This window comes from Danio rerio, chromosome 10, assembly GCF_049306965.1.
Source record: "Danio rerio strain Tuebingen ecotype United States chromosome 10, GRCz12tu, whole genome shotgun sequence".
Taxonomy (NCBI): Eukaryota; Metazoa; Chordata; class Actinopteri; order Cypriniformes; family Danionidae; genus Danio; species Danio rerio.
The window spans coordinates 8,240,001-8,255,597 of NC_133185.1; the positions used below are offsets into that span (position 1 = coordinate 8,240,001).

At 36.0% G+C, this 15,597-nt stretch overlaps 1 protein-coding gene across 1 annotated transcript in view; it reads left to right on the plus strand.

Annotated features, from left to right (window-relative positions):
• ggcx (gamma-glutamyl carboxylase) overlaps positions 1-12,753 on the plus strand; it is a 23,095-nt gene extending 10,342 nt beyond the window's left edge. The window contains exons 9-15 of the mRNA XM_003199291.7: positions 1,411-1,542; positions 2,934-3,085; positions 3,206-3,375; positions 3,459-3,589; positions 10,045-10,192; positions 10,613-10,817; positions 10,901-12,753. Coding sequence (XP_003199339.4) covers positions 1,411-1,542; positions 2,934-3,085; positions 3,206-3,375; positions 3,459-3,589; positions 10,045-10,192; positions 10,613-10,817; positions 10,901-11,060 — 1,098 coding nt within the window. The 3' untranslated portion in view covers positions 11,061-12,753. The remainder of the gene's footprint in view (positions 1-1,410; positions 1,543-2,933; positions 3,086-3,205; positions 3,376-3,458; positions 3,590-10,044; positions 10,193-10,612; positions 10,818-10,900) is intronic.
• The last annotated feature ends 2,844 nt before the right edge of the window (positions 12,754-15,597 follow it).

A 15,597-nucleotide genomic window follows, 5' to 3' on the forward strand; every position in this document is an offset into this window, starting at 1 on the left:
CGTATAGAAGTGTCTTAAAAAATATCTATTCAAAGATTATTTACTGTTATTATGGCAGAGATAACATAAATTAGTTATTAGAGATAATTTATTAAAACTTTTATGTTTAGAATGTGTTGAAAAAATCTCTCCATTAAACAGAAATTGGAGGAAAAATAAACGGAGGCAAATAGTTCAGGGGGAGCAATAATTCTGAATTCAACTATATATATATATATATACAGTTGAAGTCAGAATTATTAGCCCCCCTTTGAATTTTTGTTGCTTTTTTAAATATTTCCCATATTATATTTAACAGAGCAAGGACATTTTCACAGTATGTCTGATAATGTTTTTTCTCCTGGAGAAACTCTTATTTGTTTTATTTCGGCTAAAATAAAAGCAGTTATTATTTTTTTAAACACCATTTTAAGGACAAAATTATTAGCCCCTTTAAGCTAACTTTTTTTTTGATAGTCTACAGAACAAACCATCGTTATACAATAACTTGCCTAATAACCCTAACCTGCCTAGTTAACCTAATTAACCTAGTTAAGCCTTTAAAAGTCACTTTAAACTGTATAAAAGAGTCTTCAAAAATATCTAGTAAAATATTATTTACTGTCATCATGGCAAAGATAAAACAAATCAGTTATTAGAGATGAGTTTTAAAACTATTATGTTTAGAAATGTGTTGAAGAAATCTACTCTCTGTTGAACAGAAATAGGGGGAAAAATAAACTGGGGTTCTAATAATTTAGGGGGGCTAATAATTCTGACTTCAACTGTGTATATATATATATATATATATATATATATATATATATATATATATATATATATATATATATATATATATATATATATATATATGTATGTATGTATTTTTTTTTAATTAACTTATTGCATACTAATGTTGTTAATAATCTAAATACTACTTTATTAATAATAATATATTAGTAACTTTAATTTTAAATATGTGAATTTCGATTATTTAACTTTAATTATTCAATTTATTTAAAATATCAACAAGTTAAATACTATTAATAATAATATTCACAAATAAATAAATTCTTTAAATATAAATAAATTATTTATAATTTATAAAATAAACTATTATTAAATGGAAAAATAACTTAATATAAATTAACTTTATTAAAAACTTACTAAATAACTTTAAATAGTATTTTTTATTTAATTAGTAATAATGTATTTTAAATTAAGTTTACTTAGATACTAATATTATTAACATATATTAAGTACTTTAAAATATTTAACATTAATAAAATATGTTAGATTAAATTAAATAAAAATGACTACCTTTTTAATTATCATTTGATATTAATAATTTATCTTAATTTATCTTTTTTTTCTGTGAATTAAAACAATTATAATAATATTAAAAAAATGTTTCTGTTGTTGCCTCTACAGGGTTATAACAACTGGACAAATGGATTGTATGGCTACTCGTGGGACATGATGGTTCACTCCCGCTCTCATCAGCATGTCAAGATCACCTACAGAGATGGAGTAACAGGGGAGGTCGGATATTTGAACCCAGGAGTGAGTTACTTGATAAACAAGAATCACTTTTAAATAGGAAGGTTCCAGGTTGAATATGCTTTAGTTATGTTAATGGAGACCGTTCTCACCAAAAATGACAAATGAGAAAAATTTCCCATTTATTTACACTCAAACAGTTCTAAACTTTATGAATTGATTTTTCTGTTAAACACAAAACATGATATTGTGAAGAATGTTGAAAACCAGTAGCCATTGACATCCATAGTAGGACAAAATACTTTGGAAACCAATGGCTATTGGTTTTCAGTATTCTTCCATATATATTCTTTTGGGTTCAACAGAAAAAAGGAACCTGGGTTTGGACAAGTAAAGGATGAGTAAATATTGACAGAATGTTCATTTTTGGGTGAACTATCTCTTTAATGATGGTTTTGACTTGTAAATCAGTTTTTTCATTAACATGCAGTGGAATATTAGAGAGAAAAAATTACTTTAGTTAGTGAACATATAATCCACGACTTTCTATTAGGGGTGTCAAAATAAATTTTTGCTTCGGTGCACCACAATGTAGACGCGGACATTTCGCTATCGGTTCAGTAATAATCATAACCAGTTATTATGTACTGACGTCATTTATCTCATATGCGCTCTGTTGCGAGGGAGGCGAACGTGAGTATTTACAACACTCCAGGCGCCAATTACTATAAAACACAGAAACTGTGCACAATTTCACTGCGTGTGTGGGTTCTCACTTACAGCAGAAGCCCCTATTTCTCTGCGATTGAGGGAATGAAAGTGAACTACATTTCTTTCTTTTTCTCTCTCTCTCTTTCTCTCATTGTGTTACATCGATACTTCTGGATATAGGTCTACATTCCCGCCTGTACCTATGCATTGTCGCGGGACCTAATTAGATTTCATGCGGCGCGGGAATACATTTCCAAAAAAAAGCACATGAGCGGTCAGTAACTCTGGTGTAATTTGAACAGGAGTGGGCGGTCTCACAATATCACTTCCGAGCGATCAAGCAAGCGCACGTGCGTACATGTGTGCATGCGTTCGTGCGCGTGTGTGTATGTTTGTTTGGTGCTGTCTATGTTTGTGTATGTGTGTGAATGAGAGACAGCATGATGCTGTGTGTGTTTATACAAACAGCCCCCCCTCCCAAATATAACACTGTGTATGGAAAGTATCGTCAATGCACCGTGATGCACAGAGATAGCGAATTAAACCGAATCGATGGTATATTAATCGTAACTGAACTGTGAGACTAGTATAGGTTCACACCTCTACTTTCTAAAGAGATTTCTATTGAGCTAAACTTGTTATTAATCCACAATATTCCTTATTTTAACATTTAAACCAATTAAACTCCTAGATTTTCGTGCTTTTATATGCTTATGTTCTTATGCAATTTCAATATGCTGCAGGTTTTCACTCAGAGCCGGAGATGGAAAGATCACGGAGACATGTTGAAGCAGTACGCTACCTGCCTCAGTGAAAATCTGCCACGCTTCAACATCTCAGATCCAGAGATCTACTTTGACATTTGGGTGTCCATCAATGACCGCTTCCAGCAGAGGTTATTAAAGTGTATTACGTGTTAAATTTACTCTGATTCATGCAAATGGCAACCCAATCTTCTGACATCAAATGTAAAAAAAAGAAATGTCTCCAACATTGCTCTCATCCTGTCCTGTAGGATATTTGACCCACATGTTGACATTGTTAAGGCTGATTGGTCACCATTCAGACCTAATCCATGGCTTATGCCACTGCTAGTTGATCTTTCGCCATGGAGAACTAAATTTGAGGAGATTGAAGGGTCTTTAGACAACCAGACTGAGGTGGTGTTCATCGCTGACTTTCCAGGTTTGAGTCTTTCTGCTTTCGTTTTTCTGGAATAAGCTGACCACACAGATACCCACTTATTACTGGTGTTGTGACGTCTACAGGTCTGTTTCTGGAAAACTTTGTGAGTGAAGATCTTGGGAACACGAGCGTTCAGGTCCTGGCCGGTGAAGTGAATGTTGAAATAGTGGATGAGAAAAAGAACTACAGTTTACAACCTGGAGAAAAGATGCAGGTACAAATCTCTGATCCTAAATTATGATACCAATTCTATGCTTTTTTTATATTTCAGAATACCCGCAGGGTCTTAAAAGCATTGAAAAAGTCTCAAATTTGATCATCTCAAATTAAGGCCTTAATAGCCTTGAATTTGGTATACAAAGTTTAGTATTTCATTTCAAAGGTCTTATTTTATTTATTTATTTTTGCCTTTCCTAGGATTGAGTTCATCCCATAACAACATTAACTGTTACTAATGTAGGCTAATTAAAAATTCATGAAGCGTAACCTTGAGTGCACCCCTCGTTCCACGTCATAGCGGAAAGTGCGAAAGCGTGCACACCCGTTACTATGGTTACTAGGCAAGTGAGGTACAGAACAAGATAGTCATAAGCCTAGTTTGTCAGTTAAAATGGGAAAGTGTCACAGTGGCCAAGGAATCTGACTCACGTTTGGGTCAAGCTTGTGCCAGCGGGGCCTACTGCTGTTGGTGCCTGAAATCTTTTAAGCTTGCATTGATGGGTGTTACGGCCCTGGATTGCCATCTGAAGGGTACCAAACACACCACATGTAGTACAGGTCGCCAGTGCCAACCACCTATTGTGCAGTTCTGTGCACCGGAAACTTCTTCGGTTACTAAAACAGCTTTGGCTATCAGTAATGAAGAAATTTCTACATTAGAAGCATTGCCACCACAGCCAGGAAACATCCTATCTTTCTGTGTCTCGACACCAACTCTGCGAGAGGACAAGTGAAGTTTGTTTATAAACTAATTTCGAGAGGATCACGTGCTTATGATTTATCACGGCCTAGTTTCGCCTAGCCGGTGGACGTTTCTGTGAGGAGTTTGTATGTTCTCCCCGTGTTCACCGTCTAAAGATATACATCATGCTTAAGAACCAAGCACGCTTTAGCCCCCTTCTCAGGTGTTCCCTTAGCTATCGCAGTCGGGGAGTTCTGAGATCCACCGAGCTCAGGCTCCCCTCTAGCTCTGCGAACGGGGGGCTCGAGGATCCCTTGAGCTCGGGGCTCTCTCCCGGGACAGCATGCCAAACAAGCTTTGATAGATCATCAGCTAAGTTAAGTGTGAACTCTTGAAATGGGTCCTTAAAACAAGTGAAGTTTGTTTATAAACTAATTTCGAGAGGATCATGTGCTTATGATTTATCACGGCCGGTCTCGTATTAGCTAATCATTATCTTCCAATCATATGAGCCCTAAGCTACTATAAAGAACCACAGTTTTCAGTCCACATTATCTTCGTTTGGAAGAAACCCCCCCTTCCTCCCCTATTCTCCTCCTTGACCTTGATCGGGCGGCACGGTGGCCCAGTGGTTAGCACTGAGAGCCTCACAGCAAGAACACCACCGGCCTAGTTTCGCCTAGCCGGTGGACGTTTCTGTGAGGAGTTTGTATGTTCTCCCCTTGTTCGCGTGGGTTTTCCTTGGGCTCTCCGGTTTCTTCCCACCGTCTAAAGATATACATCATGCTTAAGAACCAAGCACGCTTTAGTCCCCTTCTCAGGTGTTCCCTTAGCTATCGCAGTTGGGGAGTTCTGAGATCCACGGAGCTCAGGCTCCCCTCTAGCTCTGCGAACGGGGGGGAGCCCCGGGCTCGAGGATCCCTTGAGCTCGGGGCTCTCTCCCGGGACAGCATGCCAAACAAGCTTTGATAGATCATCAGCTAAGTGTGAACTCTTGAAATGGGTCCTTAAAACAATCTCTGAGCACCACTCTTACACATCGAATGAGAACATTACAGAGGTTTGCAAAACGATCTTTCCTGACTCCTAGGTTGCAGCTGCATTCTCGCGTGGAAGCAACAAAAGTGCATATATTACTAAATTCAGATTGGCTTCTTTTTATAACTGAAGAACTGACTGACCTGGTCAATAAGGCCAACGGGTTTGTGGTCGTGTTTGAAGAGGGTCTCAATAAGATAATGAAAAATAAGCAGTTGCACCTTCTTATTCGCTACTGGGTGGACAACCACATCCAGTCACTTCCAGGCTCGCAGTCATGTAACAGCGGTGGACCTGCTCAAACATTTTAAAGTAAATTTTTATTCAGAATTTTAAAAATATAGATTTTTTTTTTTTTACAATTATGAATATTATATGATATATTTAAGTAACATAACATGACCAAGTGAGCTGTTCTTTAATATCACGATTGCAAATGTTACATTGAATGTATAGTGTAATAAACAAGTAGCCTAGTTAACATGTAGTCACTTAACAGGGCTGTGCATAGACATTTTGAGGGGCAGTGGCCCAAACCAAAAAAAGGTGCACTAAGTGGGTGAGTTCTTCATTCATTCATTCATTTTCTTTTCTGGGGTCACCACAGCGGAATGAACCGTCACCTTATCCAGCATATGTTTTTACGCAGTGGATGCCCTTCCAGCTGCAACCCGTCTCTGGGAAACTTCCATACACACTCATACACTACGGACAATTTAGCCTATTCACCTATACCACATGTCGTTGGACTGTGGGGGAAACCGGAGCACCCGGATGAAACCCACGCAAACGCAGGGAGAACATGCAAACTCTACACAGAAATGTCAACTGACCCAGCCGAGGCTCAAACCAGGGACCTTCTTGCTATAAGGCGACAGCACTACCTACTGCACCACTGCGTCGCCCTTGGATGGGTTCTTGATAATACAAATTTTTCAATTGTTATAAAAATACAATTAAAAGAGAAAACAGTACACTCTGTAATAATTTCAGAACTATTTACTTTTTTACATTTTTATATTTACCTGTACCTTTAAAAACAAAACAAAAATGATGATTTCCATGCTGGCTTGCTGGAGCTTTAAATCCACGTTTTCAGTGTTGAACTATCTTTAGCAGCCTCCTTTCAATCTTTCTCTCTGTCTTCTTTTTTGTAAAGACACTTTTTTTTTGTCACAAAGTGTGCCAACAACAAAGTTGTTATTCATATTAGATTTGATTTTGATTAGATATTCAATTTCTAAGAACATGGATATTTAGCACAAGTTGTCATTACTTTTAGAAGACCACTGACTGCAATGTGGATTGTAATGGGACTATCTACCTTGTAATGCAACGATCGTTAAGAACCGATGTCTCTACTTCCAGAGAGTGGGCACACAGATTGTGTGAGTGACGCTGTGGACTACAGAGTGGGCGGTAAAACATGGAGCGGATTAACGGAATTAGTAGATTTTTAGCAGAGCGGTAACTGAACAGCCAGGGGCATAGATATATACACTAGATGTCGCCTGGCCTATTGTTGTCTATTGGACGGAATGCGTCAATAGCGCCGCCATCTTGCTACAGGGTAGCGCTCCTTTGAAATGAATGTGGGACCAAGGTACAGTGGAGGACTGTGGCCATCCAAAGCCAGAGATATACACATATATCTATGATCGGGAGTTTTCCTAGATGTTAGTATGTAATTTTTTTTTCTAATTACAAAAATTATAATTTTACATCACTTTTCTACATTGATGGATCAGTGACTGCACGGGCATTCCTCCCTATTCACCCTCCCTGTTAAATTTGATCTAATCATGTCCTGAAACACAGCTCCTCTCCTGCTTTCACTTCTCATACTGACGGAGGGAGCGATTCGTTTGGAAATGAATCCCCCGAATGACTCTTTCACTAACGTTAGCCGACAATAATACAAGTTTCTGACAGCGCAGAATCTCGTTGTCATATTTCTTTTGCATTGTTTGCTGATTTTATTCAACAAAACTAGCATAAGCCGAGTGTTTAGTGCTAGTTGGAGCTGCTTTGCTGTATGGTGAATGCAGTAAGTGACTGTTATCATCAATAATGTTACCTGATTAGCACAAAAGTTCAAACATACAAAAACAGAAAAAAACTTAATATTACCTATGAAATGTTCTGCCTTTGTGCTTTGTTTTCTTTGTTTGCTCGTTACTACACCCGTAAACGGCGCTAAATTCCCGCATCTTCACGTAATAACACTGTCTTGACTAGTGCGGATGAATGACATTTGTCCTGGGAGCACTGTACCAATACCTATTGACGTATGCTTAGGGTCCCTATGCGATATCTAGTGTATAGATCTATGAGCCAGGGGCAGGGGAACGGACACGTTAGAGGGGGAGGGAGGGGTACAGGCTGAGAGGGACACCTCAGCCAATGAGGGCAGAGGGTCAGTGGCTCTAGCCTTCGGGCCACCCCCCTTTGCACGGCCCTGTCACCTACAATGTAGACTCAATATCATTTTGTTTAATTTCACAGATGAAACAAAAGCAACACTAAAGTGCTGTGTTTTGTTATTAAATGACTCTGCATTTTGAAGAGTTGTTTTAATGAATGACTCAATGATTAATTTTTTAGGACAGTCACTTGCTGCTATTGGTTTATTGCCATCATTGATTCTTTTATATTATTTGTACAAACATCCATCTCATAATTTCCTTTTTATTTGATTGATAACGGACCTTATTATTAAAACTGAATTTGATCAAATGTAAGAATTTGACAGGAAAGAGAACGCATATATAGTAAGGTTTAAACATTGTCCTTATAAAAGTAAATAAAGTCCTAGTGTAAAAATCACAATTATGTAGATTTAAGTATGTATAAGCTGATCAGAATATTGCTTCAAAATAAATTATTTATTTATGACAGACATTATTTAAAAAACAAGGCTATAGTGTTCAATACCAAGTTCAAATTCATTTGTTTATTACAAATCAAATGTGTGTTACACTGTTGCATATGTATTAAATATAACTAATAATTTAAATAAAATGTTTTATTTATTGCAAGTAGCCCACTTGTACATAATTATTTTCTATGGTTCAAAATTAATACAGATTCGACATTTTCTCTTCATACTTCTGTCGGAATGGAAATGAAATTGGCATTGAATTTCATTTGAAATGGTATTAAAAAGGCCTTAAAAAGCCTTGAATTTCATTTGTAGGATCCTGGGGGTACCCAGATATTTACATTCTTACCCTTAGAAGCAAAGTGGAGTTAAAACTTCAAGAACATCCCCACAATTTCCTAAATTTCAAGGTTACTATTGTGCCCTGTTTAACGTTATCGTAAAAGGAGTAAAGGAGCAGTTTTTGTAAGCATATTTTATGAGTTACATGTACCCTGAAGCACAGTATAAATAAACTAAATTATATAATTAAAAAGAGCACAAATCTAAATTTGAGTTAATCTGGTACCTGATGGTAATTTCCTAAATTATCAGACAAACTCTACTGGAGGCCTCCTAGAGCCATTCTAAACTGACCCATCCAGCCTTTTAGCAAGTCAAGCAGGCTCATCTAAAGGATTTCTAGAATGTGACTTCAAGAATATATTGTATCTTTACAGTGTTACTGACTCATTCAGGTCCTCCTAAAAAAAGCTGGTTGTTGATGAAAGACAAAAGAGGACATGATAATGTGGATAATCTTTGTTTAATAATTTAATAACTGCAACTGTAATTGATCATTAGTTTAGCACTAAACAAGTTAAGCATGTGTCCGTGAAAGATAGAAGACGTCTTTCATGTGCGGTTCCATCCCTGCAGTCATTGCCCAAATGGACAGAATTTTTCCTGCAGGACAATGAAACTTGAAACTCCTTGAAACTGAAAATGGTTAAAATAACGAAATGGCCAAACCAGAGTCCTGATCTGAACATGACTGAAAATCTCTGAAAAATTCTTGGCCACAAAGTTAAAGCTAAGGAAAAAAATAGTCATGAAGAGCAAGGTTCTGTACACTTACTTAATTGTAACTTTTAGACAATTCATTTAGGCCCTGTCCATGTGAACATGGGTATTTACCAAGCCACATTTTTTTCTTTGTATCGCTGTTTGTCCATTAGAAAACAAAATATTGGGTGACTAAAACCGAAACTTTCTGAAAACTTTGGCCAGGGTGAATATTTTCCGAAACTCTGGGTACAGTGTGGTGGTGACTTTTCACCTGATGACATCAACATGTGCATTCTTTTGCTCCCTACTGATTGGCAAACACAGATGGTTTTAACAACAAACGCAGAAAATGTGAATGAGGCAAATTCCGTACGTTCGTGGCAAACACTGCTTCTACACCTTTCGCACAGTGGGACAGTAATCAGTCTCTGTTCTAACGTTTGCATTGACATTGACTTGTAATTTACTTGCAAAATACCTAATTGGTATACCTAACTGCCTGTTGGTTAATTGTGCCCTAAACATGCATTGCAGTGCTTTTTTTGCGTTTTCACATGGACAGTTTTTTTTTTTAAACAAAAGTGAGGAAAACACTGCTTTAGAAAGCAATGTTTGCAGCACAGTTTTTGTTGCAGTACATTGGCTACTTCAAAAAAAAAAAAACATTGTTCCTCAAGCATGATATAGCAATGAAGATTACATTTATTATTGTAAAAAAACTATTTGCATTTATGCATTGTTTTCTCCTTTTGGTCACCACTGTATTAAACTGATGTGCTGAATTTTGCTTGTGTGTGTTTAGATTCCAGCTGGTGAATACCATAAAGTGTACACGGTGTCTCAAGGACCATCGTGTTACATGTACATCTATGTGAACACCACTGAGGCGGAGCTTCAAAAGAACTTCACCAAGCTTTCTGAACTTCAGGAGAAAGTGCGCAATGGAACAGGTCAGTCACCTCTCGATAAAGTGATTTAAAAAATCACTTTATCTATTAAGAATTTTTTTCAAATTATTGAAATCTAGTTGAAATCAAGCGGCATCCTCCCACTCTTCCTCGTGAAGCAAATACGGAAGTTACTGAAACTGGTATTCATCGAAATTCCATAAGGCCTGGCTCCATAACAGAGCAGATTTCTATTGACCCCACTGTTAAAATGGCCAATCGTCTGTAGCTCAGCTCTTGCTTAGCCTCTTTGCCCTTGTGTGGTATGCCCCGGTCAGTGCAATGACGTGTAAACTAAATGGCGACTACTGGTAGCTTCTTTTGCCGCAGATACTACGTACCATTTTCCTCCGGTTTATTTGTATGTTTTTTTAAATCTAAGGTATATTAATGGGGCTAAAAAATATCTGTTGGTGTTTACAGAAACAGAGCCTTTGCCTCCTGAGCTGCAGCCACTCATCACTGGACTCGACGACCAGGACTCAGAAAACACTGTGATCGACCCAGTAGTGCGGATCTTCTTGAAAAGACAAAAACGTATGCAGGAGGTCAGGAAGAGACGAGAAGCTTCTATGCTTGAACGCTTCCAGAGATTTGCCTCAAAGAAATACTACTCCATTAGACGAGGGTATGTTTATGACCCCTTGAGAATGAGATCTAATGGGGTAATCCTTTAAATAAATTAAAAATGGTGTTATTTTGGTCCATCAGGTTTTTGATGACAGCCATTGCTTTGCGGAATTTGGCAGTTGGTTTGCCACCGATTGAGCAACTGACCAAAGAAGTGGCCTACGCCAACCTGAAGGAGCCAGAGACTGAGATGAGTCAGGATGAGCATCTGAAAGACGAGGGGGGGCACGGAGAGCTGTGATAAAACACATTGTTACTGAGCTGCTGGTGGTCCTGCAGCAAACCAACAAATGCTTAAGTAGGTCAGTATTTTTGGAGCATTCCATGATTTTGAGAAAAAATCAGTTTGTTGTTTACAAATAATTCCCTTTTCTTAAGCTAACAAACAAAAAAAAAGACCAAAAATATAAATCTAACATCATTTACACCCATGTTGTTCAAAGATTTTTAAAGAAATCTTAAATTTTGTCCTGTTCTTATCATGTTCCTGTCAAGTGGCTCCAAAAGGCATGGAATATACTATAGTGCAGTGTTTCTCAACCACATTCCTGGAGGACCACCAGCACTGCATGTTTTTGGATGTCTTCCTTTGGTGGTTGAGAAACACTGCTATAGTGCACAACATGGGGAAAAAAAAATCCTGAAGTGTTTTTTTTTTTTCAAGCTTGACTGTGTCTGTCTTTATTTTACTTCCAAAAGAGCAGCAGGAACATATTTTTAAAACTCTCCTTAGGCATCTGATTGATGTCATACAACATGACGGCCAGTAGATTATGAGAGAATTTATATTTTAAATGTAGTAATTTTGGATGAAACTTAGTAACTATGGAATTTTGTTTCTGCCATGAAATAACAATATAAAAAGGTAATTATGATTTAATCTTAGTCAAAGTTTAAAGGGATAGTTCACCCAAATAGAAAACTCACTATTTGCTCACCCTCAAGTGGTTATAAACCTTAATGACTTTCTTCTGTTGAACACAAAAAAACGAGACATTGTGAAGAAAGTTGAAAACCTGTAACATTGACATTCATAATAGGAAAAAAAAAATGTCAAGGAAGTCAATGGTTACAGGTTTTCAGCTTTTTTCCAAAGTAACTTTGTGTTCAATGGAAAAAAAATCTCAAACCGGTTTGAAACAAGTAAAGGGAGTGTAAATAAAGAGAGAATTTAGATTTTTGACTCTAACAATCCCTTTAACTTTTTGTTTTTAATACGGTTTAAATCGAATATTTTCAACTTTTCTTCTTCTTTGAATTTAAATCAAAGAACTTAGTTTTTCCCCCTAAATTGAGTTCTTATAAGTGAGATATAATCTCTGGATTGTAAAAGTGTGAATTAAAAGCTAAATTCTGTCAATTACCTTTTCATATTTTCATTTTGTGTCTGTAGTAGTTTACCTTTTTCGCTTCGGTTACTGAAATAATGTAATATTTGAGAGCAGAAAAACACTAATCTTTAAACACTAATCATTTGCTCTTTTCAAGCATTAGATAAAAAAATACTTTCATTTGAACCATACTTTTTTTCTTCAAACAAAAAAAAAAAAGAGCTTTTATTTTACAATTCACCCAATTGTGCTTAAGGGATCCTGCCTCTGTATTGTCCCGTCACAGGATTTATGCATTGAGTAAATCAAATGCACTTTTTCCCCACAAACAACTTTTAATTGGACAAAATATTGGCTTTAAAATGTGCCAAACATGGGCAGGTACCAAATTGTCTTTAATGCATAAGTTTCATTATGCTACATGCTGTTATTAAATGCAACATCAACTCAACCTTCTCACGGCTTTTATACAGTACAGTATGCACACTGTGATTGTGAGATTGGAAATGCAGGAAAGTTGTTGTTGTTGTTTTTTCTTTGTCTCAGTGTCAATTTTTTTAAATGAATAAAGTGCAGAAGCAGAGTATTTACCAAATGAATAAATGTTGTGTTTTATTGCTTTCAGTTTCAAAACGATATTCAGTCACGGCTGATCTTCTCATTCCCGTTAAAGTGCATGAGACAATTCAAAGTGTCAACATTAATACACGTATAATGTAATGGCACATCATTCACACACAAAATGAAGATAAACAATTAAATACTTTAGAGCTGCTTGAAATGGTACATACAGGTCTTGTTTCAGATTACAGACTGGGGTATGATATTTAAAACACAGGTGTTGCGTATATTAAACGGCATTGCAGCAGTGTAACAGTTTTAAAACTAGTGTTTACGTGTGCTCTTACTACACAGTGAAGGTCCTAAAAATATTAGGCTAAAATTAGTTCGGAAAAAAATGCATTTTTATAGAAGATGATGCACTGAAATCATTTACAGGCTATCAGTGGAGAATGGAAACTTGATTTAATCCATTAAAAAATGAAGATAATATCCTCCATTACTCATGCAACCTGTAAAGTTTTCATCTTCTAAACATAAATGAAGATTAACCTGTTTAAGCCCATGGGCAACTATAGTTGCCAAAGTTAATAGTTGCCATTTTCCTTTTATCATATTCTTCATGGTATCAATGTTTACTTTCTCAATGACATGCCAGCAAACAACCAAACCTTTAATATTACTAAAAAACTTTTTTTTTTTTTGTTCACAAATATATCAACATAATCACAAGGGTCTCTATATTAATCCAAACAAAACAAATCTTTCAGTAAATCTATCGTTTTTTTCTATACTTTCAAGTTCATGTGGCAACTATAGTTGCTGGTGGGCAAATATCTTATAAGTACGTATATCATTTGGAAATTAGGGAATATTCTGTTAAGTTAATAAATAAATGTTATTTGTCTTGTTTAATGCTATTTTTTCTTTCATAATCTAAATATTTTAGACCTAGTCTAAAATAACTTAACCCTTTAACTGATCTCTTTACTTTTTAGACTGTAGACTTTTTTGATCCATAATTTGATACACAGCAAAATCCTCAGAGAAAAATTAATCTCCACTGGTCCCACAAGAGAGTTAAAGTAACACTGGAGCAGATTTAAAGTGCTGCAACAACTCCACAAACAGCATCAGCAGCTTCACTTATGACTGACTTGTTTTACAATTTCTGTCAGAGATTTACCAAAAATACTCGTTTTATTAGACATCGCATTGTGGAGAGCAGAATTTACTTTACTTGGACTCTTTAAGTCATGATTTATGTTATTTTTACTTTTTTTTTGACTGCTGTAATTATACATTGGGGGTTCATATCAAATTGTTTTATAGTTTTAAACATTATAAATGTGTTTTGGTATATGAATTAATCTGTTGAAAGCTGTTGTTTTGAGTTAAAATAAGCAAATGTTCTCCTCCTATGCAAATTTTACATTGAAGGGTTCTTACAACATTTGCCCACTGGCAACTATAGTTGCTGCATATTCAAATATGATTTTCTAGGAAAAACAAAAAATTAAAACCTGTAGGAAATAAATGCAAAACATGTTAATATAGATCACTATTAACAAGGCTACATGCATGAAACCATGTAGAAAAAAATGGGCACAAATGGGTTAAATAAGCAAACAAAAAAAATCTTTCCCTCTCCTGAAAATCAAATGTTTCCCAAACATTGAAAATCGAAATGGATGGGACTCCAGTGGGTTTATATAATTTATGAATCAATGATTAGGCTTTGTCTTTGCTAAAAGTCCACAAATAAGTATTCATTGACTAAATATCTTCACTCCCTCATAGATATCTGATACATTTCTGTGTGAAATTATGAAACCAAGTTTTTTTCCATGAAATAAAACATGTAAGTTTTCATTTTTGTTCTATTTTGTCTCACAATCTCAACTATTACAAGCACTAATTTCTATTTAAAATGTGACTTGTCAATCAAATTATTTAGTTTAAGTTTTTTTTTTACAAGTTTACATCTCACAGTTGACTTTTCCTTTTAAGTTTGAGTCAATATCTTGTGATCTGCATGTTTATGTCTCACAATTTGACTTAATGGGTGACGCGGTGGCGCAGCAGGTTGTGCTGTCGCCTTACAGCAAGAAGGTTGCTGGGTCAGTTGGCATTTCTGTGTGGAGTTTGCATGTTCTCCCCGTGTTCGCATGGGTTTCCTCTGGGAGCTTCGGTGTCCCCCACAAGTCCAAAGACATGTGCTATAAGTGAATTGGGTAAGATAAACGGTCCGTAGCGTGTGAATGAGAGTGTATGGGTGTTCTTCAGTGATGGGTTGCAGCTGGAAGTGCATCTGCTGCATAAAAACATATGGGACTAAGCCGAAAAGAAAATGAATGAATGAATTTGACTATCACAATTAAGAGTTTTTCTCTATTTTAACATCTCATTACTGTTTTATATCACATAATTATGACATTTAAATCAACATTTCGAGTTTACATATAAAAGTTTGCATCGCACAGATTTGGATTTTGAGACAAAGTAACCCAATGTTCTTTAATATTGATATAATTAATTGATATTCATATATTATATTACAGGGCTCGAAATTAACCTTTTTGCTTGGTAGCACCGGTGCTCCTAACTTTAAAAATTTAGGCGCATCAGCCAAAATTTAGTCGCACCCACCGTTACTACAAGTTTTATACAAACATATTGGTTGTATTTGAAATCAACACTAATCAAACTAACAAGCAAAAAAAAATCATATATAACGTTATATGCAAGCTTGAGGAAAATATGTCTCAACAAAATCCCGTCATCACAAGAAAATAGATTTTTATAACATAACTGAGTGACCAAAGCATACACGGAGCGCTCACCGTCCCTGCACGCACTGCTTGAATTAACGTGTTAACGGTATAA